The sequence below is a fragment of the Carassius auratus genome, chromosome 7, assembly GCF_003368295.1.
Source record: "Carassius auratus strain Wakin chromosome 7, ASM336829v1, whole genome shotgun sequence".
Lineage (NCBI taxonomy): Eukaryota > Metazoa > Chordata > Actinopteri > Cypriniformes > Cyprinidae > Carassius > Carassius auratus.
Genome location: NC_039249.1, coordinates 35,020,613 through 35,048,280, shown reverse-complemented (window position 1 = coordinate 35,048,280; position 27,668 = coordinate 35,020,613). Strand labels below are relative to the sequence as shown.

General features: G+C 37.5%; 2 protein-coding genes across 4 annotated transcripts; one reads left to right on the top strand and one right to left on the bottom strand.

Moving 5' to 3' along the window:
* Positions 1 to 747: 747 nt before the first annotated feature.
* cckar (cholecystokinin A receptor) lies at positions 748 to 8,271 on the bottom strand. Of its 2 annotated transcripts, XM_026268676.1 has the most exons (6): positions 8,150 to 8,271; positions 6,302 to 7,743; positions 5,738 to 5,989; positions 4,417 to 4,675; positions 3,199 to 3,326; positions 1,206 to 1,783 (listed from the first exon to the last, which is right to left on the bottom strand). In XM_026268676.1, exons 2-6 carry the CDS (start codon positions 6,426 to 6,428, stop codon positions 1,206 to 1,208), a joined length of 1,344 nt encoding a protein of 447 aa, XP_026124461.1. In that variant the 5' UTR covers positions 6,429 to 7,743; positions 8,150 to 8,271. The 2 variants fall into 2 exon arrangements, with proteins under 2 accessions (XP_026124462.1, XP_026124461.1); XM_026268677.1 differs by lacking the exon at positions 8,150 to 8,271 and having other exon boundaries at positions 748 to 1,783; positions 6,302 to 6,428.
* On the top strand, positions 8,170 to 27,668 carry tbc1d19 (TBC1 domain family, member 19). 2 transcript variants are annotated; one of them, XM_026268674.1, is made up of 21 exons: positions 8,170 to 8,378; positions 8,497 to 8,569; positions 10,623 to 10,668; positions 11,562 to 11,637; positions 12,590 to 12,664; positions 14,297 to 14,360; positions 16,855 to 16,901; positions 17,257 to 17,367; positions 17,604 to 17,676; positions 17,996 to 18,034; positions 18,423 to 18,535; positions 20,954 to 21,028; positions 21,209 to 21,271; positions 23,102 to 23,186; positions 23,271 to 23,315; positions 23,525 to 23,557; positions 23,641 to 23,750; positions 23,867 to 23,958; positions 24,925 to 25,040; positions 25,343 to 25,413; positions 27,294 to 27,668. In XM_026268674.1, the coding sequence occupies exons 1-21, from the start codon at positions 8,280 to 8,282 to the stop codon at positions 27,366 to 27,368; spliced, it is 1,581 nt and encodes a 526-aa protein (XP_026124459.1). In that variant the 5' UTR covers positions 8,170 to 8,279; the 3' UTR covers positions 27,369 to 27,668. The 2 variants fall into 2 exon arrangements, with proteins under 2 accessions (XP_026124459.1, XP_026124460.1); XM_026268675.1 differs by lacking the exon at positions 8,497 to 8,569 and having other exon boundaries at positions 8,363 to 8,426.

Genomic DNA, 27,668 nt, shown 5'->3' with positions numbered 1-27,668 from the left:
CGTTTAAAATGGCAATTACTCGTTCAAAGTCCACTTATGTTATTCTGCATGCTTAAGATATGTTTTTTTTATTATTATTATTTCTAAATGTTATCTTAAGGGTTTTTCCCATTGTTTTTTGTTTTAGTATAACATGATAATACCATTCATATTTGAATACCATTCATATTTGAGGCTTAATACTATAGAAAAGCACAGAGTTTTTTTTGTTTGTTTTTTTTAAATAAAAATATGGCATGCAGTTACATCATTCAATGTAAATTGTAATAATCGTAATTAATAATGGCAATTACAATTTCAAGGGAATAATTGACAATTATGACTTTTGTCATAATCTTGCAGCCTTAATTTCTACTATATATATATATATTTTTTTTTTCAAATTAATTGTATTCTGTTGACCTTCCTAATCATCAAAGAATTCTGAAAATAATATATATAGGTTTTAAGAAAAAAAAAAAAGATTAAGCAGAAAAGAACAAAATTACAACATAAGCAAACAGAATGATTTCTGAAGGATCATGTGACACTGAAAACAGGAGTAATACTACTTTGTGTTTTTTAAAACACATTAAAATATGGAGCTTTTATTTCAAATGTTAATAAAAGTTGTATATAAGTTATAATTAATATTTCACATTTTACTGTTTTACTGCATTTTTAATTAAATAAATGCAGCATTGGTGAGCATAAGAGGCTTCTTTCAAAAATATAAAAAAATCTTCTCAACCTCAACAACGAGTCTTTTGAATGGTAGTGTATTTAAAGCAATATTAAAATGTTCTCAAAACATCTGGACAATTGCTTTGACAGTGACATACACAAAAATAAAATACCAAGAAAATCAAATGCTTTCCTCTCCTCTCTCTCTCTTCTAGGTGAGCCAGGCTTATAAAGTCTCTGTAAGTTTGTAAGTCATAGCTGTGATGAGGACTGGAGGCCACAGTCTTGCTCCATTTGGTTCTGCTGTTTATTTAACAGCGACCTACTAAAATTAAACACTGGGTCCTATCAGGATTTCAGTGCTATTGGCAGTCATTGTCTGCATGCTTGCGCTCTCATTTATCACCAGTGCAGTCTCTCTTTTCCGTTAGCATTCATTTTACTAAACATTGCAAAGCTTTGAAGTATTTTGACACTGTTCTATACACTTTACTTGTTGCTGGGTTCCTATACTGAAAATGTAAGGCTTAAATGAGCATCAGTTATGCTTGTGCTGAGCCACGGATACTGGTGTCAGTAAGCCTTGTGAGCGTTCCTGAGCTTTGCGTGTTAGTGTCCGCCTTTCCGCTCCCACCAAACAGCGTTCCCAGACCTCCAGCTCCTCTGGCGCTACGACGGGTGCTGCTCCTGCTCACTTCATCCACATCATCCCTACAGCAGCTGAATGTGGCCAGCACGCCCTGTCTGAAGCGTTTGTTCATAAAACAGTAGACGATGGGGTTGACGCAGGCCGAGGTGTAGGACAGCAGGTGGATGAAGGATATCGGCGCTCCTGAGAGGAGACGATCGGCTGAACGTCTGTCAAAGGCTCGCCAGGCGTTAACCACGAAGATCGGCGTCCAGCAAAGGAAGAACAGCCCCACGATCACCAGCAGCATGCGGATGACCCGTTTCTTGGCCATGAGGTTTGCTGTGGGGCTATTGCTGCAAACCCTTCTCAGTTTGGATTTGGGGCTTGTGAAGCCCGGCGTCACGGGTTCGGGACGCTTTCTCTTGGAGGGTTGGAGGTAACAGCCATCACCGTCACCATTTTTCAGATTGGGTGTGCCGTATTCCTTCTCTAGTGAACAAAGTGAGAATAAAACATTATCTCTGATTTTCGCATACACAACAATAGAACTACACTCTTAAGAATAAAGGTGCTTAAAGGGTTAGTTCACCCAAAAATGAAAATTCTGTCATTAATGACTCACCCTCATGTCGTTTCAAACCAGTAAGACCTTTGTTCATCTTTGGAACACAAATGAAGATATTTTTGATGAAATCTGAGAGTTGTCTGACCCTGCATAGACAGCAACGCAACTGCAATGTTCCCAAGTCCAGAAACGTTGCAAAGGGATTGGTAAAATAATCCATGTGACATCAGTGGTTCATCCGCATATATATGAAACTACAAGAACAGCCGGATAACGCCGGATAGGATACGCTGTTTCGCAGCGTGATGCAGCTGACACTGAATAACATATGCTGTTTACAGGGTGATGCTGAGGAGACACATTTTAAATAAAGTTTTTTTTTTTTTGCGCACAAAAAGTATTCTCATACATTCGTATAACTGCGGATGAACCACTGACGTCACACGGATTATTTTACAGATCTCCTTGCTACATTTCTGGACTTGAGAACATTTCAGTTACATTGCTGTCTATGCAGGGTCAGACAGCTCTCAGATTCCATCAAAAATATCTTCATTTGTGTTTTTTTCATTTTTGGGTGAACTAACCCTTTAAAAAAAGGTTCTTCACAGCGATGCCATAGAAAGACCATTTTTGGTTCCACAAAGAACTATTCAGTCAAAGGTTCTTTAAAGAACCATCTCTTTCTTACCATTTTATTATCTGAAGAACCTTCTTTCGCCACAAAGAATTAAAGGTTCTTTATGGAACCATTTAGACAAAAAGTTTATTCTATGGCATCGCTGTGAAGCACCTTTATTTTTAAGAGTGTATATATAGTGATCAGTAAACCCAAACTACATCTGAATTTAAAATTATTAATAAATAGATTTTTATATTTATTTATACATGGTAAAACAATATATAAACATGAAAGTTTATATAGCTTTCTGGGATGGTCCTCAGATGGTTCAGGTCATACTTTAAAGGGACATACACTGGCTTCAAGTTATATTTAAGATCGATTTTAAAGTACTTTTACTTGTTTATAAATCACTCCATGGCCTAGGACCTAAATACAGTGATTTTTTTCAAGATTATTTTAAATTCCTTTTATGTAAAGCACTTTGAATTACCATTGTGTGTAAAATGTGCTACATAAATAAACTTGCCTTGACTTTGCTTGGTCTCTCATGTGCTCGGAACGCATAATTACGATATTTCTAACTCCAGCTGAAGGGCATTCTGGCTTGTCCTACAAATTGTCATCATGACTAAACAGCTTTATCTAAAAGGCTTTTATATAAAGTGTCCTCATCTGAAGTATAAAGGCCAGTAAGTCTATGATATTTTCCTGTACCTTTGTTTGACTTCCTGTTAGCCATTTCAAATTTGATCCCCCTGTAGAGTTCGAGTGAGGTGAGGCCATAAGCCGTCATCATTATGATCCCAGGCACCAGAAAGAGTATCAGCAAAAGAAAAACATACCTAAAAAAAAAAAAAAAAAAAAAGCAGAGAGGTCAGTTGCAAAGTCAGACCTGGTTTGAAAGTAAGAGCTGCATATAAAGCCAAGTCTTACAAGTTTGTCATCTCATTCTTTTCTTTACGAGTGGTCATAACTTCAGTTACATAAAGTCAGTCACATAGAGGTTTTGTTTATGCTGCTGGCAACTGCAAGATTTCATCATGATATTTGTGTCTGTTTTCACAGCATTTTTTATATATATATAAAAAAAAATCTTAATTCTGGGTAGCTTTAATTTCACTGGATTATAGTGCACTGATAGGATCGCATTCATAGTGAAGCTTGAAGGCTATATTACTTTTTTCCTAGATTTTGGCCATTATTTGCAGTCTGGAGGAGTTGACGCTTCTTGCCGAAAGTTAACAGATTTAATAAAAAATCGCATAGTGTACGATGGGCCCAGATTTAGTTTTTAAGTTTTAAACTATGAACATGTTTGCTACTTGTCTTTGAATTTATTTGAAAACAGCTTGTTTCCATTTGTCATGTGCATGCATATAACTGCACAAGTGTGCAGTGTGATCCTTAGTTGTTTCGAATATTACAGCCTGATTTTTCATTGGCAAGTGTATGATGCCTCTCAGATTTTAAAAGCCGTGTAGTGTATTTCAGCATTAACATGCACCAACAAACACTGAAGCATGATGATTTCTCAACATTTTTCCTTTTGTGTTACACAGAAAAGAGGAGTGCAAATAATCCTGTTAGTAAAGGTAATTTTCCCGTAACTGCTCAGAAGTCCACCACTGCTCAGAAGTTTTGCCTTTAATACAAACAGTGTATTACTTCTATTTACACTTCTTTGTGTGATTAGCATCTATCACTATTTGCACCTATACATGGTGCAAACAGTATCTAGCACTATTTACACTCAGTATAAATAACATTGAGCTTTTTTTTTTACACTTAGTGTAAATAACTGCTGCCGAAAACATAACAGTATACAGGTAACATGAGGGTAAACGATGACAGAATTTATATTCTGCTCCTTATTCCTTTAAACTCCTTATCTTCAAAATTCTAAATAAAAAACACAGTCCTAATAAATCTTACCAGGCCTGCATGACATCACTGGGCCAAACCAAGCGGCACATGTTGCCTGTGCTGTTGTTATTGCGTATGAAAGGCACCAGAGTGCTGCCTATCGGATAAGGCAGCATGAGCAGAAAAGACACGGCCCAAGTGGCTGTGATGACTTTTGCGGCATGGGACTTCGTCTGCCATGTGCGGGACTTAAAGGGGTTGCAGATGGCACTGTAGCGCTCCAGAGAGATGGCCACGAGGTTGAATGTGGAGACACTCACCGAGATACCTGTGTGTTAGGACGCACAGAGCTCAGTTGCACATACAGAAATAAATCTGGCCTTGTTAAAGTATTGTGATTCTAAGAAGGTATGCCTCTGTAAACAACAGTAAACACAAAAATGGAATCAGACATGCAAACTTCATAACAAACTAACTGTGATAACAATGGCATGAACTGTTAATAAAGTTAATGGCTGCTGGCACTTTAACGACGAAACACTGCACACTTTACACCAAGTTAGAGCCCAGCTCCAGCCCTCCTCTAAATAATCAACAGCGCTTGATTGCTTATGAATGCTGACATACCCACACGGTAATAACAACAGGGTACGTAAATGAAGTCAGCTTTATCATGAACAAGTATTACAGAACAGCACAAAACAATCACATAAAACATGCTGATGCATCAAATACAGAGATATCGGGCAGTGCTGTTGTCTGTAAATTGTTTACACGGCACATATGCAGCATCTGGAAGTGTGCAACCAATCTGGCTAGAAATAGTTTTCAACAAGTCATAAATATGAATTCACAATGGATGTTGCCAAATGGACTTGCAATGTAATGTGAAAAAAAAAGCTGTGGTCTTGCCAATATGATTGAGGCTTATAATACAATAGGAAATGCATTTTAGTACCCAGTGCAAGCTTCACTGTGTTTCGTGGTCTATGCTTTTAGCCCCTTAACGAATAAAAATGAATCTCTAAAGCCACTTTTTTTTTTTTTTAAACCAAATGCAAGAAAAAAAAGTAGCTGGAACATTAGGTATCCTTTGGTTAGGAGACCTTTTATAGTCTGCCTCTCGCAATCAATGTGATCAGATGCCCTTTTTAGGGCATAAAGAAGCTTGTAAGATCAATCAGTGTTATGCAAACATTTCTATACTATGTATCTTGATACTCAAATTTTCTGCAAAAATATTTTATATATATAATTTTTTCCCCCCAGAAATTCGGGTTATCTAAATTTTGTACGGTATGGAGTATGGACACAAAGTGAGAACGAACTCTTGTCAAACACGGAGCTCTTCTAAAGTGAAGTGTGAACTATAAATCTGAAACGGACTCACCCATGAAGTACGTGGCCACTTTACACATGCCGGTGCCGAAGATGAAGTTCTTCATGAGGTTCGGGATGAGAGTGAAGGGCATGCAGAAGACGCACAGCATCAGATCGCTGACGGCCAGAGACAGCAGGAACAGGTTCGTTACCGTCCGCATGCGCCGGTTCCGCAGCAGCACCGTGATGATCAGGCTGTTTCCTACGAAGCTCAGGAGGAAGATGAGCACATACAGCACAATCCGCACCGTCTGGTTCATGTCTGAGAGAAAGGGAGTTTTATTTGACCAGATTAAACAAGCGAACTAAAGTGAACTTTTACTCAGATATGCAAAGTTTTACAAGACCTGTCTAGACTCGTTCACAACTTTTCAGGACAAATGCACATTGTAAAATGTGGTAACCTGTAACTGTTACCTTAAAGAACAATTTTAACAGACATAGCTCATCAAAAATGTTTTGTTGGTAAAAGCTGATTCAGTGATGCTAAATTATTTTTTTTGCTTAAATACAAAAGGTTAATTTAACATTTGTTCAGTGCTTAATATGAGCATAAAAGAAAGATGTTCTTTACCTTTTGGCTCGGACGTGGCGTTATTGTCATTTTTGCACTCCGACAAATTCCCGATTCCCAGTCCACATAATATTTTATAAATATCAGTGGAATTGATGAGCATATCGTGAATCGTAAATGTCTCCATGTCTGCTTATTGTTTCTGATGGCTTCTCAGTGTCCTTCGCTATAGCCTATAGAAATATTTCTATCCAAATGAATTTCTCTTCATCTCTTGCAGGTGAAAGAACACCAACATTTGATCTGCCATAATGCCAGAGATCTGCACTCTACATTAAAATGCATGCTTTTATCTGATTTCATTGGTATATGTTCAAGACAAAATGGTAAACAAGTTTGAGATGTGTAAAGAAACAGAGAAAAAAAAATCAAAATAAAATGGATAGTTAAGTTCATCCAGCCCTGTGTATCATCAAGCGTTCCTGCTCATGTGTTGTGATGTGAAGTAGACTAATGCAGTTGATCAGTGCTGTCTTCCACAGAACACAGACCCCGCCTTCGCTTTCTCACTAGACACCTTCCATGAATAAGGTACACCCCTGTTTTTATACAGTCTACCCCCATCACATTTCCTGAAACATTACAGCATTTTAATTGTTTAAAAATAAATTGTGAATATGCATTTGCTTCCATTTTACAAATTATGCTCTTGGATTCTGCTTTACTATCTTGACTTCATCAGTTTATCCTGAGAGAGATTTTAAGGGCCTTTTAGACTCGTTTACTGACCTCTCCACCGAACAAAGCACTCACACATTTAAACAGCCTGAAAGATGTTTTATAGATCCGGAGAGTGAAGAAGAGAGAGACAAAGGGGTTTGTGAAATAAACACACACTTGAAAGGCTTCTAAAGATCTTTACTTGTACAAAACAATGAAAAAACGATGTTCATGTATTTATACGGTATGTGTGCACGTATAGCTTATAGTATGAAAGGGTTTGCAACAACCTGTCTATGTATAACTATTCAATGCATTAGACCTGTGTTGATTTATGATTGTTGATGCAAAACCTTATTAAGTCTGACCTGACAGTTTCCCCAGATTCACACTGTCAAAAAAAAGAAAGAAGAAAAAAGAAAAGAAAAAGTGTATATATAAGATGGGAACATAGCCTGCTGGACGTACTCTCAATTACTGTTCTGCATGGCAATGAACTTTTTACTGCTACTACGTAACATACAACTAACTGATTAAGATTACTATCAGCCATACTAACATTGTTGTAAAACCTGAAGATTAGAGGGTAAGTCTTTTGAAGAAGACCACACACAGTTTTTGTTTTAGCAACTCAAAAACCCTTGTACTGGCCACAAGCTTTAATTTCTGATAGCTGCTGTCAGATATATTTGTGTATGATAAACATTATCAGCATTCCTGCGAAGAGAGACGAAGAAGAGAAACGGCTTTCTTGCTCGTGTCTGTACATGTTCAGGTTCAACCTGTTGAGAAGGATTAAGAAGGATTACTTTTTTTATTTTTCTCTTTTTAAACATACATTTAATGAGTGACACCTAAAGGCCTATGACATTTTTTTTTTTCGGAATAATAATAATAAAAACACATAATGATCTTGTTATTCTTTGAAATCCCTGTTTTTGGATTTTTTAAGTTCTTAAAGTAAACCTTAAATTAAACAAAGAAATGTAAACATAATAAAATGCTGCTATGATGTATAAATATGTAACATGTAGGCTAGTTAAGCGTTTTGTTTGAATATTTGTAATAAAATAAATAAATGCATAATAGAAACACAAGCTAAATAAAAAAGTAATTTTGTGGACTTCATTATTTTGATTTTTACAACAAGAACTCTTAATGTTAAAGTTGATAAAGGCATGTCGGAACCTTGTGTTGAAGCCGGTGTTTCCTGAAGGGTTTGTTGTCATATGCCTGGATACGGTGCTTGATCCTGTGACGCTGCAGCGCTGCAGATGACCACAGAAAACCCCGTCGACATCACATTAAAAGAGGGATAATGATGGACGAGAGCGCAGAGCTGTCTGTCTCTATAACGCAGATTGTTCAGCGGCTCAAAGGGACTCATTTACATTCTCAGCTGGAGAAACAGGCTAAAGTGAGCAGCTTCAGCTAACTGACTGCAGAGTGTGCAACACAAAATACGGTCAGTGCAGTATACTGGCAGCTCGCGCTTGCCGTTGTATTTCATTGCAGAAATGTGTCCTTCTTCCTAGGAATGTTTGCACAAACCCGAAATTAAACTGGAAACGCTGAAAGATGATGTGAGAAGATTGTTAAAGGCATCAGGTATGACGTTTCGATTGCTGTATAAAATTTAGACCTGCCAATTTTACATAATATTTTATTCATTATAACTAATCACATACGATTCTGTTGAGCTTGAGAATGCAGTAGCCAATCACAGGCGTTCAGATTAGTCATTGCTGATATTTTTTTTTTTTTTTTAGACTGAGCTCGCGAGTTCCCTCATATTAAGTAACAAAGTGCCGATGTATGTACGATGTAAGTTAGAGATTGATTTATCATATGTGTATGGACAGCTTCATTGGTTGAGTTATGAGTGCTTGAACGCTAGCTGGACCAAATGCTCATTTTAGATTGTTCGTTCACTGAATTCATAAGGCTGTAATAACATGCATTTAGAATGCTCCCAAAATTCCAGATATGGGGCAGAAAAAAAAAAAATATATATATATATATATATATATATATATTTAAATTATGTCATATAGTTGAGTAATATCACACGAAGAGTGTCATTTTCTTTTAGTAAAAATAAAAAATGTGATATTGATGTGATATTTTTTATGTTTTAGACTATATATTTCCTATTTTCTGCTCAATTTGGCCAACAAAAATGGTTCCAAACAAAGCCACAGCACTGTTTGCGTCTCTGAAAAACATGACAGTAGAGTTTAGTTCCTGAATAAATCAACGTTTGAATGATTCGCTTCAATCGCAATGACTCGCTTATTAAAAGTGACTTGCTGCCACCTGCTGGCGGTTTTAATTTCATATTTTAAAGTAGCCTACCTTTGTATGTAAGCAATAACTGACGACGGGACGTACCTCGTTTATGCATTTTTTTATTTTAATAATTCAGCTGCCCGGAGTCAATTATTCCGCTTATATTACGGTTACCACACCTAAAGACATCGATCAGATGATTAAAGGGATTCGTTGGGTTTTTGTACTTAAATCACTATTGTGAGTAGGATTATTTATTCCGCATCTCATCCATTGCCTCTTTTGCTGGTTCCAAAACGTCATTTTAAAAGTTGGTAATGGAGGCCTGAGCCGCTGATAGCATTCTAATGAAGTTATTAATGAAGTTATTAGAAAGAGAGTGAGAGAGACAGAGAAAGAACGAGAGAGAGCGCCTCTAAACAGCGCTGTTATTACCTCGATACTATCTATAGTGAGAAATGTCATGTGTATAATATTTTCAGAATAATTTTAAATATCAGTATTCAACATTGTAAGATTAAAATATAAAACTTTTTTTTTACCTTTGCAACTGCGAGTTAAATAATTATTGCCTGGCATTAAACAGTGTGTATATGCATCTAAATGCAGCTTCTGTGTTCCATCTGCGTTGCATGAATTTTGTTGATGATTTTATTTGTTGGTAACAGCCCCAAATGACTTATTATTGTGATTTACTTTATTGAGGAAAAAAATGGCTTTACAAAGGTAAAAATGCCCATAAAGGGTAAAAAGACATTTAGACATTAATAGACTGTATAAGTACTGAGTTTTTCATTTATTTTCACTGTGATTATCTCAATTAATATTTTTTAATTACCTCATAGTAAAGGAATTGTTCATTGGTAATAAGGAGTGAATAGTTATGAAATTAGGTCACGGCAAATGGGAAATGTCATTAATTAAGTGCTATAAACCAACCTTTAGTGAACATTTATTGCATTCATTCATATTCACTGTCCCTTAAAATGTCTACAAACACATTAAGCACACACACACACACACACACACACACACACACACACACACACACACACACACACACACACACACACACACACACAAACTTTACAGGGACTCTTCTCTTCACAGACGTAATGGTTTTTATACTGTGCAACAATCTGTATATTCTACCTCCTAAACCCCTTAAAAGTTCAACTATGAATGAACTATAAACTAACATTTTGCAAATGATTAGATTAGAAGTACTTTAGTAGTGTAGACTTATAAATTGTTCCCCGTTTTTTTTTAATGATCATGTGACTGAACATGTATGATCTTGACATCTATCCAGTGATGACTGTGTTTCTTGTGTGTAATTCTTGTAGTGTGACTGATCCTTTCATTCTTGTAGGTTGGGAGAGAAAATTACAAAATGCGGTATACAGGGAATTACACATGTAAGTGATATATTGTGAATAAAAAGTTACTTTTTCTAATGCAGTTCATAAATTACATTAACTGGTTTCTTCTACTTGTATTTTCTATTTTATTGTACTTATTTTATTCCTGTATTACCATACGGAGATCATCAGCAATAAAAATGATGACATGAGATTTAGACAAGATGATACTCTGTCTCCCTCCCTCTCACACTCAAGTACTCTGAAAGTGTCTAGAGTGTTTGTTCCTCCAGTTTTAGTATTTATACAGTTTTATGACAGGAACTCCTTTTGGCCAAATCTATAAATAACGAGACAGAATAATTTTATTAAGCTTAAAATGATCCAGATGCAAATACAGGACAGGACTGACAGGAGAGTTAGGTACAATACAAATTACTTTTACAGAATGTAGCCAATAAAATAGTTTGAGCTGGACATTGTAACATGTGTATATCTTACATATATCTTTACATATATGACCTCTTGTTTGAAAATGGAGAGTGTTGTGAGTTGATTTGTAGATACACACAGATGTGTTGATCCTAAAATGAGTGTTTTAAGTTAATGGGAGAGAGGAAAGGCAGAAGGGACCAAAAGAAAGAGCTTCATAAAGTTTGCTAATGGAGGATGGCTCTTTGATGTTTTGGTGTGATATAGTATCTACAGGTGTCCTTGTTAAATGTGTTTTTGTGAAGATGTTAATGTGAAGATCTGGTCTATGTCAGAGTTTGAGAGTGGGAGGAGCAAATATATGACTACAAGTAAAAATCCCATTCATTTTCTTCACTGAAGAATGAACAAAAAACATTTAAAGACAGATGTGCTCTCAGCTGTGTGGTTGTTAGTCCGTGCTTCTGTTGAATCCATCATCAGTAGTTGTTATTTATTTATCTGTTTGTGTGGTATAGTCTGCCTCCCCCTGGGCACCCTAGAGCACCTCCTGAACACACCAAAGAGCCCTTGGCATATATGCGCAAAGCCCAGGTACACCCTCTTCCTCTTACATCTTTAATATTCTGGTTCTTTCATTTTTTGTCTTTATATACTGTATTTCTCTGCAAATACAGTAGCATCAAACAGTTCTGAACTCTTACTGGAAGTACAAACTTTAATTTTTCTGAGCCACTACTTTGTCATCTGGTGTCAAGGTCACTTACTGTACTGTATTAAGTCCGTTCTCCTCAAGTTCATAAAGGTGCAGAGGAGTTACAGATGTAGTTAATCAGATTAAATACTGTGTACAGTATAAACAGGATCTGGTTATCAACATTTTGCTTCAGTACAAATAATATACCATATGAATTAAAATTCAAAATGTTTGGTTCAGTAAGATCTTTCAGTGTTTTTGAAAGAAGTCTCTTATGCTTCGCAAGACTGGATTTATGTAATCAAAAACACAGTAAAAACAATAACATTGTGAAATATTACAATAAAAATGACAGTTTTCTATTTTATTTTATTTTAAAATGTATTTAAATATGTATTTTATTCCTGTGATGGCAAAGATGAATTTTCAGCAGCCATTGCTCCAGTCTTCGGTGTCACGTGGTCCTTCAGAAATCTTTTTAATATGCTGCTTTGCTTCTTAAAAACATGTATTATTACTTAAAGCGGCTGTTCTGCTTAATATTTGTGCGGGTGTGTTTTTTTTCTGGATTTTTTGTAATTTTCCTAATTTTAATAGAAACCTTTTGTAACATTTTTAAAAATCTTACTGACTCTCACATCTTGAGTCATCATTTGTAACATGACCAATCTTGTTTTGCTTAAATTATTTGCTATTTTATTTACAATAGATTTCACTCATTTTTTTTTTTATTTTGTTATATTTAGCGAAGACATTCATACATTAAGTGTGGCCTGAGTGTCCAAATGGATTTTGGAGCCATGCAGGGTACATAGACGACTGAAAATCTTTTGTGTGGGTTTGTTGTAGGTTAACTGGGAGAAGAGGATCCTGAAGAGTTTGAACAGTATGTGCACCGAGCTGGGAATTCCATTGGCACGGAAGGTAAAGGTTTATTTAAAATATGTACAATGACTCATTTACAGTGGGTACGGAAAGTATTCAGACCCCTTTAAATTTTTCACTCTTTGTTATATTGCAGCCATTTGCTAAAATCATTTAAGTTAATTTTTTCCCCTCATTAATGTACACACAACACCCCATATTGACAGTAAAACACAGAATTGTTGACATTTTTGCACATTTATTAAAAAAACTGAAATATCACTGAAATATTGCTGTGACACTCATATATTTAACTCATGTGCTCTCCATTTCTTCTGAGCTTCCTTGAGATGGTTCTACACCTTCATTTGAGTCCAGCTGTGTTTGATTATACTGAGTGGACTTGATTAGGAAAGCCACATACCTGTCTATATAAGACCTTACAGCTCACAGTGCATATCAGAGCAAATGATAATCGTGAGGTCAAAGGAACTGCCTGAAGAGCTCAGAGACAGAACTGTGGCAAGGCACAGATCTGGCTAAGGTTTCTGCTGCACTTAAGGTTCCTAAGAGCACAGTGGCCTCCATAATCCTTAAATAGAAGACGTTTGGGATGACTAGCACCCTTCCTAGAGCTGGCTGTCCGGCCAAACTGAGCTATCTGAGAAGAGCCTTGATGAGAGAGGTAAAAAAGAACCCAAAGATCATTGTGGCCGAGCTCCAGAGATGCAGTCGGGAGGTGGGAGAAAGTTGTAGAAAGTCACCCATCACTGAAGCTCTCCACCAGTCGGGGCTTTATGGCAGAGTGGCCCGACGGAAGCCTCTCCTCAGTGCAAGACACATGAAAGCCCCCATGGAGTTTGCTAAAAGAACAAAATAAGATTATCTGGTCTTATGGGACCAGGATAGAACTTAATTCTAAGTGGTATGTGTGGAGAAAACCAGGCACTGCTCATCACCTGTCCAATACAGTCCCAACAGTGAAGCATGGTGGTGGCAGGATCATGCTGAGGGGGTGTTTTACAGGATGACTGGTTGCAATCAAGGGAAAGATGAATGTAGCCAAATACAGGGATATCCTGGATGAAAACCTTCTCCAGAGTACTCAGGACCTCAGACTGGGCCGAAGGTTCACCTTCCAATAAGACAATGACCCTAAGCACACAGCTAAAATAATTGAAGGAGTGGCTTCACAACAACTCCATGACTGTTCTTGAATGGCCCAGCCAGAGCCCTGACTTAAACCCAATTGAGCATCTCTGGAGAGACCTGAAAATGGCTGCCCACCAACGTTTACCATCGAACCTGACAGAACTGGAGAGGATCTGCAAGGAGAAATGGCAGAGGATCCCTAAATCCAGGTGTGAAAAACTTGTTGAATATTTCCCAAAAGACTCATGGCTGTATTAGATCAAAAGGGTGTTTCTACTAAATACTGAGCAAAGGGTCTGAATACTTAGGACCATGTGATATTTCAGTTTTATTTTTTAATAAATGTGCCAAATTGTCAACAATTCTTTGTTTTTCTGTCAATATGGGGTGCTGTGTGTACATTGAGGAAAAAACATGAACTTAAATGATTTTAGCAAATGGCTGCAATATAACAAAGAGTGAAAAATTTAAGGGGGTCTGAATACTTTCTGTACCCACTGTACATGTGCGTTTGAGCAATTAAACTGTCTTTTTATACAGCGGCCAGTTCCAGAGCAGAACGAGCTGACAAATAAATGGAACGAGATGGGAACTGATGAACCAGGTAATGCAGACACAGTCTGTGCTTCCACTCTGAGATGCTCAAGGTTACATCCCAGTGTGTGTGTGTGTGTGTGTGTGTGTATTTGTGTGTGTGTGTGTGTGTTCATGCATTGCAGAATGTTTAAACACAGAGGTTTGGCTCACACACAGAAGCCCTGAGCAGTATAACAGCTCCATAACAATGCTATCAGTTTGCAGTGTGTATGATAACATTCACCGCTTTCTGCGGAACACTGACATAAACAGCCCTTCCTTTGAATCCAGAGTATGTCCAGATGCCTGGACCACGTCCCATTTACTAAAGCTATTGCTTAGCTTATTTCTTGCATTCTTTCTTTTGCTTGCACTTTGTTTCCCTTGTTTTGTCCATTCTTACAGTTTCAGCATGACGTTCAAAACATACAGTAATATTGTCAGATTACCAGATTTTGTTTGTATTAGAGGATTACTTGCAAAATGAAAATTTTGTCATCATTTATTACTCACTCGCACTTTTAGTCACTCTCAAACTCACCCACATGCTTACCCACAGGCTCACTCGCTCAATCGCTCACTTACTCATACACGCTCGCTTGCTCACTCACTCACTCTCACACTCACTCTCACTCACCCACACATTCACTCTCACTCACCCACACTCACCCACACGCTCACACACGATCACTCACTCACTCGCTCACTCACTCTCACTCTCCCACACGCTCACAAACTCACTCACTCACTCACTCACTCACTAACTCACACATGCTCACTCACTCTCATTCACACTCTCAAACTCACCCACACATTTACTCTCACTAACCCACACATTTACACTCACTCACAAACTCACACACACTCACTCACTCACACGTTCATACACTCACTCTCTCACTCACTTACTCACTCTCATTCACACTCTCAAACTCACTCACCCACACATTTACTCTCACTCTCCCACACATTTACGCTCACTCACAAACTCACTCACACATGCTCACTCACTCATTACTCACACACTCACCCACATTTACTCTCACTCTCCCACACATTTACGCTCACTCACAAACTCACTCACACATGCTCACTCACTCATTACTCACACACTCACTCACACATTTACTCTCACTCAACCACACGCTCACTCACTCACTCACTCACTCACACACACATGCTCACTCACTCACACACACACACACACATGCTCACTCACTCACACACTCACTCACTCACACATTTACCCTCACTCACTCTCATTCACACTCTCAAACTCACTCACCCACACATTTACTCTCACTCACAAACTCACACTCACTCACTCACACGTTCACTCACTCACTTACTCTCACACACTCACTCAATCACTTACTCACACACTCACTCACTCACTTACTCACTCTTTCACACTCTCAAACTCATTCACCCACACATTTACTCTCACTCTCCCACACATTTACGCTCACTCACAAACTCACACTCACTCACACGTTCACTCACTCACATACACATGCTCACTCACTCATTACTCACACACTCACTCACACATTTACTCTCACTCAACCTCACACAAACTCACTCACTCACACACACGCTCGCTCGCTCACTCACTCACACACACACATGCTCACTCACTCACTTACTCACATACAAACTCACTCACTCACTTACTCACACATGCTCACTCACTCATTACTCACACACTCACTCACACATTTACTCACACACTCACTCACTAACTCACTCACTCACTCACTCTCATTCACACTCTCAAACTCACTCACCCACACATTTACTCTCACTCTTCCACACATTTACGCTCACTCACTCACTCACTCACTCACTCACTCACACGTTCACTCACTCACTCACTCACTTACTCACACACTCACTCACACATTTACTCTCACTCAACCACACACACACTCACTCACTCACTCACTCACTCGCTTGCTCATTCACTCACTCTCATTCACACTCTCACTCACTCACACACACCCACTCACTCACTAACATTTAGTGGGCTAACAAGTTTTTTTTTTGTTTTTTTTTTGGATGGGGATTTTTTGTATGTCCTAAAAATACACAGGAAGTATCATACATCATATAAAATCATGTATGCCATAATCACTTGTATGCCATATTTTGGATGAGGTTTTGGAAAGTTGTTTATTGAAACTAGTAGTAATACTCCAGTTCTGCATTTTCTTTGTGTACTTTTTTTTCTGATCAGTTGCCGGAGTTTTAAAAACTGACAGCATCTTTTAGCTGTTGTTAATGAATATTAATCCCTGTGGATGTGAAATGCCTCAGATAACATTGCAATTAAGATACTGAGGTTGCAAGTTAAGGTTCCCATTATGTCTGCTGCATTATAAAAACTATAACAGAATGTCTTTGACATGATTGAAGGGTTAAGATTGATAGAATTTTGTCATCATGTTTTCAATGACACTAATTGGTAGGCTATTATAATATACAAGTTTGGAAGCACTCAGATCTGTGTTTTCTTATTGCAGACCTAAGCAAATTCAGGCCTGTCTACGCACCCAAAGACTTCCTTGAGGTGGGTCTCACTTACATAATAGGATCAGTTTATTGAAAACATCCGGTCCAAATGAGAAAGATAGGCCTGGTTACGAAGCAGTTGATTGGATTCCCTCAGGAAATGTTCGGTTAAATTACTCTTGAGTGAGAATTGACTGAGGGGTTGTTTTGATAGCACCACATAGCAACTGTGTTTACACTTATGAATGGTTTATTTATTGTTGGCTATATATAGTTGGCATATTCATCTAGGATAAGAGGGTTTTGTAAAAAAAATGTTATCACAGGTTGTAGCATTTATAATGTCTCACTTTTTACTATACATAAGTATTCTTATTTAGGTAATATGATGCATACTATTTCTTGTTGTGTAGGTGTTTGTAGGTTTAAAAAACCCAAATAACGAGCGCAGTGAAGATCTCACAGTCAGAAGCCACTGGGGATTAATCCAGGTTTCCCTCAATGGCCGTGACATTCCTCAAATGGTGAGTCTCCCTTTTTATTATTTCACTCCTTCTAATTTTTTATTTTTTTCCAGACACAAACAATGTGCATCATGACTGCTGATTATCATCTGAAACCATTTCTTTAAACAAATTACAGTAATCAAGAGTTAACTATCTTGGTGCTTACTGCTTTTTTAACCAACTGAAGCTTTGTTTCATTTAGATTTTAGCCAAATATTTAGATAATTTTGACCAGTTATTTCTATTTGTTGCAGAGGGAAATGTATCCAGAGCTAGGTCTTACTTATGGACAGCTTGGTATAGATGATCACACTCATGTTCCTCCAGGTAATTATTTACACATTTCATCCATGACATATATTAATATTAATATTACATGGGATGAGCTCCACTATCATCAGATCCCTTCCACACTAGTCCAAATAGGATGTTCCTCCTGTTTTTGATAAGCTCTTTTCTTACTGTCACGTCACAAGTCAACAGAGGTTTCACCTAAACTCTATAACAGTATAAACTCTCTATGTATTGTGTTTATGTATTGTATTTAATGTTACCAAAGAGGTTCACTGCTCCTGTTTAAATATTATTGTTGTATGGTCTGTTTGGCCTCTCACTTCTTTTCTGTTTCACCACTGTTTCAACACAGATTTGTTTGAGAGTGAGCACATTCACATTGGAAAAAAAGGTAAAAATAAACTCTTTTTGTCGTTATCATGACACTAATGCTTGTTTAATACTGCTTTATCACTGGGTCTTGTGGAGAATATTTGTTTAATATTTGCCATTCCATTTCCCCTCAAATAATACAGTCAGGTCAGCATAGATGCTTCCTCCACTGCCTGTGATATCCCATGACGCTATACATAAAATAAAAACAGATTTAGGGTCATTAGATATTATATTACCTTTTTCTTTAGGATGCATCTTCAGATAGAAAACAATGCTTGGTTTGTCAGTGACAGACTTGGCATCAAGGCAGCTGCTTTAGGTTTTAGACCCATCCAGAAGGTTTCTTTCTAAAAGTGTTTACTAAGATGTGTGAGGGTCCCAATTGTTTTTCTGCATTTCTGTAGTTGTGAGCGAGCAAGACAGTGCAGCGGCGCAGCAGTACAGCAGGCAGGGCTGTCCCACCGGTCTCAGGGCCCAGCTCTGGTCTCTCATCCTGAATACTACTAATGATCCGGAGGTAATGAGTCCATTTCAAACTGCATTTAGAAAGGGGACACTATGTTGACAGTTATTCCAGATGGAGTCTTCACTCAAGTGTTTCTTCAGAGTAAAGTGGCAATGTATATATACACACACACACACACACACACACACACACACACACACACACACCTGTTTAAAAGTTTGGGGTCTGTAAGATTATTATTTATTTATTTTATTCAGCAAGAACACATTAAATTGATCACAAGTGACCATTTTTATTTAAAAAAGTGTTTTCCAATAATCTGTATTCCTTTAATCTTACCATTCATCAAAGAATCCCAATGAAAATGTCAAATGGATCATGGTAAAACATTGATAATGATAAGAAATATTTCTTGAGCACAAAATCAGAATGTTCGAATCATTTCTGAAAATAGACTCAAGTAATGGCTGCAAATATTTCAGCTTTGTCGTTACAGGAATACATACCATTTAAAAAAAAGTCTTAAATTATAATAATGTTTTACAATATTGCTGTTTTTACTGTATTTCTAATCAAATGAATGCAACCTTGGTGAACACAAGAGACTTCTTTCACAGACCCCAGTCTTTTGAACCAAAGTGTATATATACTTTTTTCTCACTTTCATACACACAATGTCATGCACAGATCCTCAAACATATATAAAACTACCATAAATATTTAGGTACCTTTAAACTATTTGTATATCTTAATTGACATTTATGGCCGTTGTTGTGAACATGTGCCAGAACTGACATTTTATGGGTATTTATTTGTACTTATCAGACACATTCATGGCTGAAATGTTCCATATGCTGGGCAAATTACAGTTTCAGAGTACAAGTATTAAAAGAGCTAATAAAAAGTAAATATGAGATGTAAACAATTTTACAGAAGAGACTTTGTTCAGGCTCAAATCAAGTTGACATCAGAATGAAGTATGTTTGGTTGGTGTGAAACCAATTTTTGCTTCTGTGTACCATATTTGAGTTTGCTTTAAAAGGTGGTTTGGCAGCCGCTATTGATGATGTACAATTTGCATGCTTTTTATAGCATAATGCCTTTCAGAATGTGAAAAGACATTTGAAATTGTGCACTGGTCCAAACCAAGCAGTCCAGTCAAGTGTGAAAATGGTCTTAAATACATAATCCTTTGTAATACAATTAGCTTAGAGTTGCTTGTGGGGCAGAAATGACAGAGCAGGTACCCGCTGTGATTTTTCAATAGTTGCCATTTTCAGATGTGAAGCAATGTCTCCCAGCTGGCTGATGGGTCCTTGGGCCTTCATTAAAGCAGTGTAACAGCATCTGGAGAATGTACTTTCTCTATGTGTTAATAAGAAGACAAACACCCGGCGTGGGGCGACACATTTTAAACAAGTAGAGTAATCCCTCACTTTCTGAGCTAGTGCTGTAGATGTGGGCAGGACAGGAGCCAGTGGAGTGACACAGAGGGGAAGAGGGGAAATCACAAGAGGTTTAAATGATTCAGGTGGAACAATTGTGTAACTGCTGATAAAGCAGCTGTCTGGATGACAGTGACCAGCTCACAAGCTATTCTCAGAAAAATGGGGAAAATTCTCCTGTCCCTCTGGGTAATAGAGACTTTTAAAAGTAAAAGGGCTTTAAAAAAAGACTCAAGATTGGAGTCTGTCTTAGGGCGTAAATGTTTAAAGTGATAAGGGATAATCAAAGTTAATTATGATAACGTTAGCTTGCAATTATGATTTCCAAGTAAGTGCTTCCTGGGATGATCCTTCAGGAAAATTGAAAGTTTTTGACTACAGTGTCTCTTCATGAACAGTATTATTGGTAACCCTTTAGGGACCAATGCTTACTATTAACTGGTTGCTTATTAGCATGCCTATATTGGCTGTTTATTAGTAATTATAAAGCACAAATTCTGCATGACCATATTTTACATCCCTTATCCTACCCAATAGCTAAACTTCTACCTTACAAACTATTAATAAGCAGCAACTTAGGAGTTTGAATGGTTTGCTAATAGCCATAATTGGAATTAAAATAAAGTGTGACTATATTATTGTAATGTAACTCTCTCTCTCTCTCTCTCTCTCTCTCTCTCTCTCTCTATCTCTCTCTCTCTCTCCAGATCTAATCTCTCTCTCTCAAAACCAGATCTAATCACAGATGGTTTAGATCTGGTTTTTAATGATCTGCAGTGATCTGTTCCAGTACAGCCTTTTGTGACATTTAAGATTTTTGACCCAGCAATCTTATTAATCTGCTGCTTACAATAGCAATTTAATTTGTTAATTGGTTAGTATAATTAACTTAGCTGTAATGACTGGAGACAGTTTGATCTGCATATAGGTGCTTCTCTATCCATTATGTATTGGTTAATTAAATTCAGCTGACTGAGATAAATTGAGTCGGTGTCAATTCTTTTGTTTTTATTTCATTAAACAGGCCATAACACATTACGAACAGCTGAAGGCTAGAGTCATACACCATGACCTGCTGGTGGACAACCTAATATATAAGGTACATTTACATTATAGTTTATTTGATGAAAATGGTTTTGTTTACAGCATTTGTTCTATTGAATATTCTGTAATCGGTTTTACCAATGTATTTTTATGCAATTTATTTAAAAAGTGGCCCATTTTTGCACCCCTAGTGCATCTGTTTCTGATAAAAATACCTGATGCCTTTTCTTCTCAGGATGTGAAGCTTACTGCAAGTAATGACGATTACTACTTTGTGTTTGAGGACTATTTATACCAAGTGAGTTAATGCATGTTACTTTCTGTTACACTTTTACAACACAACCTTTCAGTCAGCTGATTACAAATGATAATTCTCACGGAGTCATAAAAAGATTCGATGATCAAAGGAGGAGAACAATTTCCCAAGTTAGCTGGAACTTGACATTGATGGAGGTCTTTGTACACATATATGGCTGTAGACTAAACTCGTGAGAATGATACCCATGCAAAATCATGCTCTTTGACTTCATGTACCTAAAACCAGATAGATAGAGATAGGACTGTTGTGTAGTCTCACAGATAGACCTCTCTAAATAGACTTCTCTATTCACGGGGAATTCATGGGTCATATGAGCTTTATTAAATTTCCACTGCTTGATATTCACTTTCACTACAAAATCATTGTCAAGTTTAGTTTGCGGGTTCATTTTTCCTATAAAATAGCTACCTTTAATAATAACACTGCCTTTAATGTGAGGCCTTTTTAGGGAATAATGCACTCTTCCTATATTAGTTTCATAAATGGTTAAAAAGTTCAGTAATTAATCCCGAAGAGCAAGCAGTTTGAGAGAGATTTTTAAAGTTTCTGTTCACTTGTTTTTCATTAGCTGGTATCCTCTAGACAGCCATCAGTATTCCTCTTTACTTCTGTCCTGAGACTGTTTGTGTCTGAGTTTTCTCTCAGATATTCGACAGAAATAGGCAGTTGTTTGGGGCTTCACAAGCACATTGTGTTGTCACTATGGAACAGTAATACAGGTGTGAGGTGATAAAGGAGCTGGACTGCTTGTAAATATTGGTTTAGTGTGAACTCTTTGCGTAGTTCAAGAATTTCAGACGCTGTGTGGTCATGATGTGATGATTAGAGAGGTGAATTCTATGAAGAGTAGGGTCGAAAAGGTTCATAATTTGTATTTATTGTATTTATTTGTATTTTGTACTATTTGTAGTGTATTGCCAAGAGGGAACAGATATTCAAACTCAAAAAAAAAAAAAAAGGTTCTCTGTGATAGAATAGAATAAAATAAAACGTGAGTGGAACCTGGCCAAGCACAATTATATAGATAAGAGCTTTTAGGTCACTAGCACTGTATTGGCCACTTCTGGTTATACAAGCTTTAGAAATGCATTATAAAGACAATGCAGTTACTGAAAAACTGCCATCATAGAAAGCAGATATAACTGATTTTAAAAAGTCTGCTGTTTTTTAAAATGAATTATATTTCCATTTTGAGGTAAATAATAAAAAAGAAAGCACATGTCTGCTTGACCTATGCAGGCTAAAGCTCTAAAGTGGCTCTTCAAATGTAATTGGACCAGGAAATAAGCAATTTAGCAAAGATACAATGTGTGCGTAATCCATGTCTGTGTATGCTGGCAATAACAGAGTTCTGCAGTGATGACGTAGTTTTGTAGGCCAACCCGGAAGTTAGTTTCACCATGACTACCAAAACCCAATTTAATTTGTATTTTTTTTATTTACAACTTTTTCAGTGTTTATTTAAAACCATTTTCCCTACAAGTTTTAGAATAGTTGGCAAGAGTGTGATAAACACAATAAGGCTGTAAAAGCAGACTAGTGAGTAGATGATTTTACCTGTTCGGTGTGATGTTTAATGTTCTTGATAACATTTGTATTCCTGTTAAGCCACTAGCTAGCAAAAGCTTTTACTGATCTAAATATGTCATAGAATAAAACATGAAAATTAAGTTTGTGATAACAGCAATTAAACCAAAAACCTATTCAAAATAGGATAATTGAACAGGAAATGCGAACTCAGTTCCTGTTTTTGCCCTTCAGAATCGTCCCTGCATCACTCTCTTTTTTCCCCATTGTTTTTTTCTACAGGTCTTGCTGTGTTTTTCTCGAGACACTGCAGTCCTGGAGCATTTCAACTACAACTGCGCTTCACCGCCTAAATCTTGCATGCAAAGTAATGTCTTTTGAATGTTTAGCTTTGTTGATATAATATCTTCCTTGGCTTCTTTTCAGTCTATAAAATGTCTTTTTTTCTCAGGCAAGTCTGGCTCTGAGCAGTGTGCTGTGGTTTACCCCCCGAATGGTGAGAAAGAAGCTTTTACAAGCACAGTCTTTGTATCACGGCATGTTCCAGCATGCACATTATAGCCTTCATTTGTTGAATTCCCTGAAATGTGTCAGCAACCATGGGCCAGTGCATTTGATAGATTATTTATTCATTTTTCAAATTTCCTAAAACCTTTTGTAATAACAGTAATTGTTATAACAGAAAACGACCTCTTTGTCCCATAGGTGTCATTCCATTCCATGGCTTCTCTATGTATGGTGAGTATAAAGAATAAAGCATGTAACCTCAAAAAGCTAAATCTATTTTATAAACAAGCATCTATCTGTATCCTGTGCTGCAGTTGCACCACTGTGCTTCTTATATAATGAGCCATCGAAGCTGTACAGCGTATTTCGAGAGATGTATATTCGCTACTTCTTCAGGCTACACTCTGTCTCCTCACATCCATCTGTGAGTATCTTGTGTGTGTGTGTGCATGTGTCTCGTTGATGTAACATGATTGATTGCCTTTGTGTCATGGCTGTTTCTGAGCTCACCAAACCTGTGTGTGTGTGTGTGTGTGTTAGGGTATAGTGTCTTTGTGCTTGCAGTTTGAGAGATTACTGCAGACTCATCTTCCCCAGCTTTTCTACCATCTACGAGAGATTGGAGCCCAGCCGTGAGTTCTCATTGAAGATTACTCTTTATAGCGTATCTTGTTAATATATATAGAGGACAGTTGCAATATTAACCATAGCAAGTTTTAAGTCTCTATCTCAAATTCTCTAGCGCCACCGATAGGCCAAATTTGCACCCATATTTTTGCTAGTAACTTTTAAAATGTAAGGTCTAGAAGCAAAAATATTTTTGGCTTTAGTGGATCTCTTTATGGGATTAAAAAGTTAATGGGATTAAACAATTGACATTAGATTTTGGAGCAGCATACCAAATCAGTGATACCCAATTTTCCTATGTGAGCCATTTTGAACGTGGACCATTTTCACATTTTGTAGTAAAATTCTGTATTTTACAAACGCTTTGGCTTATTATTATGACTCTTATGAATATTATAGATCCACTTGGGTTAGATTTATGAAATTGGGCACACAGATAGAGGATAGTTTCATCATTAACAACCGGAAATTTGGAGTCTCTAGCTCAAACTCTCTAGCGCCATCAATAGACCACATTTGCGTTCATTTTTCTGCTTATGACTTTTGAACTGTAAAAGACCATATTCAGAGCAATCTGGCAAAAAGTTATCAATAGCTTTGTGATGTATCAAACAATTTCCGTAAAGCGCCGTAAAACTTTAATTTCCTGCTGAAAAAAATGATACTTTTAAAAACAATTTATTATTATTTTTATGTGTGAATGTTCATTAATTGCTCGTTTATTATACATACTCACATGAAGCTCATGTTGCTTTAGTTTCCAGTTGAAAACTTTGTCACTTCAGTGTCAGTTACATTATAACTGTGCAGCTCCATCTAGTGGATGAATTATGCACACACAAGTCTCCCACCTCAACATTTGTGAAATCAAATAACAGAAATTTTGAATAAGGGTTCAGGTCTATACTGTGTGTATGTTTTGGGGAGTGTGTCTCAGTGTGTGTTTGTGTGTGTGTGTGTATCTTTCTTAGGTTACGTATTGCCTTTAAGTGGATAGTCCGGGCCTTCTCCGGATACCTGTCCACTGACCAGCTCCTATTGTTATGGGACCGTATCCTAGGATATGATTCCTTAGAGATTGTAGCAGGTAGATTGATATTTTCCATTGTCTGAACTTTTGCCAACTGTTATGAACGTGAAACGTATAATTTTACTGTCACTTCACTGTTTCAAATCACATATTGAATGCAGCCAGAGTTTGATGTCAGGGACTTAATGGATAAATAGTTAATCACTGTGTTTAGGAGGTGTTAAACTGTTTTCAGTTTACCTTCGTTTTGAAAATGTGACCTCTATGTTAGGGCACTCTTAAATAAGAAGGGTCTGTCAGTTATATGGCATACACCCAGTTTCCTGGATGATGTCTGTTTGTCTGTCCCTCTTTTTCAGTCCTGGCCGCTGCTGTCTTTGCCTTCCGAGCCGAAAACCTAATGGAAGTGACATCACTGGCATCAGCTGAGGTGGGTACTTGTGTGTCTGTGTGTTAAGCAATACAAAAATAGTGTCTTCACTCTCAGCCAACACTAGTAACTCAGTCCACCCAAGGCACATGTTTCAGAATTGCTGGGATAACCACTTTTAAAAGTGGACCAAGTCCCCCACACCCCAGCTCTAAAGTGTTTTGACGATGTGATAGGAATTTTAGCATGACCGTTAACTGTCGACTCTGTATGTATGCGTTAGCGTGTGTGCGTGTGTGTGTGTGTGTCCTTCTGTGCCTTTTTATGTGAAACAGTTTATAACTCATTAATTGAACGTTCTCGGTTTAGTACAAGTTTTGGCCAATAAGAAGCATTTGTGGCATGATGTTGATTACTATAAAATAGTTATTTCTTTCTCCTTTTATAGACACAAAAATCTGTGTTCCATTGAGGCATGTACAGTGGAAGTAAATAGGTTCAAAATGTAAACAATAAGATATGAACAAGTTGCTTACTAACAATTTTGTGATGATCGGGTGAAGAATTCCCTTTACTATCTTTGAAAAAGCATGCATACAGTAACAGATATTTTTTAAGGAAAAGATACAAATCCAAATGATTTAATATCATTCTATAAATTTACTGTATTTTCCGGACTATAAGTTGCACTTTTTTCATAGTTTGGCTGGTGCTGCGACTAATATTCAGGTGCGATTTATTTATCAAAATTAATTTGACATGAACCGAGAGAAATGAACCAAGAGAAATGAACCAAGAGAAAACATTACCGTCTCCAGCCGCGAGAGGGCGCTCTATGCTGCTCAGTTCTCCTGTAGTCTACACTGAAGACACAGAGCGCCCTCTCACAGCTGGAGACGGTAATGTTTTCTCTTGGTTCTTAATAAATGCGACTTACACTCCAGTGCGACTTGTTTATTTTCCTCATCATGACGTATTTTTGGAATGATGCGACTTATACTCAGGTGCGACTTATAGTCCGAAAAATACAGTAGCTTGTACTTGTACTAAACACAGAAAATGCCTTGCCTGTAAGTGTATATGTTGATAAAATCTTTATACGTAACATTTTAATATGCAAAAGCCCATATTAAACTTAATTTCTATGTTTAACTTTTCTGAAAGCATCCTATGCTAGCTAAGAGGACTGCACTGTGGGATGCTGTCGCATGCACCTGCTTGATTGACAGCTGTAGTAAAAGTGCATCTGACCTGCTTTCATTAATTCTGGCTGTAACCCGCAGTGACGCACGGCCCTGGGCCCCAAGACACTGGGAAGATGCTGCTGGACAGTATCTGCTTGCTTATGTACCACCTGGTCCCTACAGGAAAAAGTATCATAACATGTTGTATTTTTAGTGCCCAGGCCTGGTCATGAAACATTAGAGGAGACGTGCTAACCTGATAGGGGCCTCTAAATTTATTTGCTTCCAATTCCATAAGGACCGAAGCTTGAGAACATTTGATTCCCTCTGAAGGCCCCCGCCCAAATGGTTCCTGAGAGTCGGATGCACTCTTAGCACCTTCAAAGCTCTTGAGTCACATGAGACGCGGTTTGGTGAAACTGGGTTGACGGTCATGCGTCTTTGTATTTCGGCTAAGGGTGTGGTCACATCAGCAAGTTTTCTCATGCATAGAAAAGGTCATTGTCAGTTTCAAACTGAGTTTGTCGGTGAGTGCGGCAAATTCGTCTGACCAACTGCAGAAATCTGCATGCTGAACTTGCATAAAACATGACTGCACCTTAAGTGCCTTTTATTGCCAGACAATCTGAATGGATGCCTCTGTTGTGAATATTTACCATGATGGACAACACTTGCTTAAGATACAGCCGCACTTGTTTATTACATGGCCAGAAAGAGTATTTGTTCTTGTACTTTACATTTTTTTTCTTCTTGCAGGCTGTTCTTGCAGACCTCTCAACCCTGAAGGTGATGCCCTTGCTACAGATCTTCCTCTTCGCCACCTCTGTCTGAGAAGCTGGTGGTGTATTTGTCTGTTTTGGTGGCTGGATGTTCCAGTCCATTATGATTTCCTATTGACTGTAAAGGGATAGTTTAACAAAAAATTTACTCACCCTCATGTCATTCCAGTGACATTTGTATAACATGTTATCATGACGTTCGGTCTTCATTTTTTACCCAATGTAACCAATTCCTCTTACTTAGCCACCCCTAACTTCTTGCACCATTCTGGTTCTGCATGTAACTGCCTCTCAAAATTCAGTGAATTCCAAATGGATCAATTGAAGCCCCCACACACTGCTTTTTCCTTTT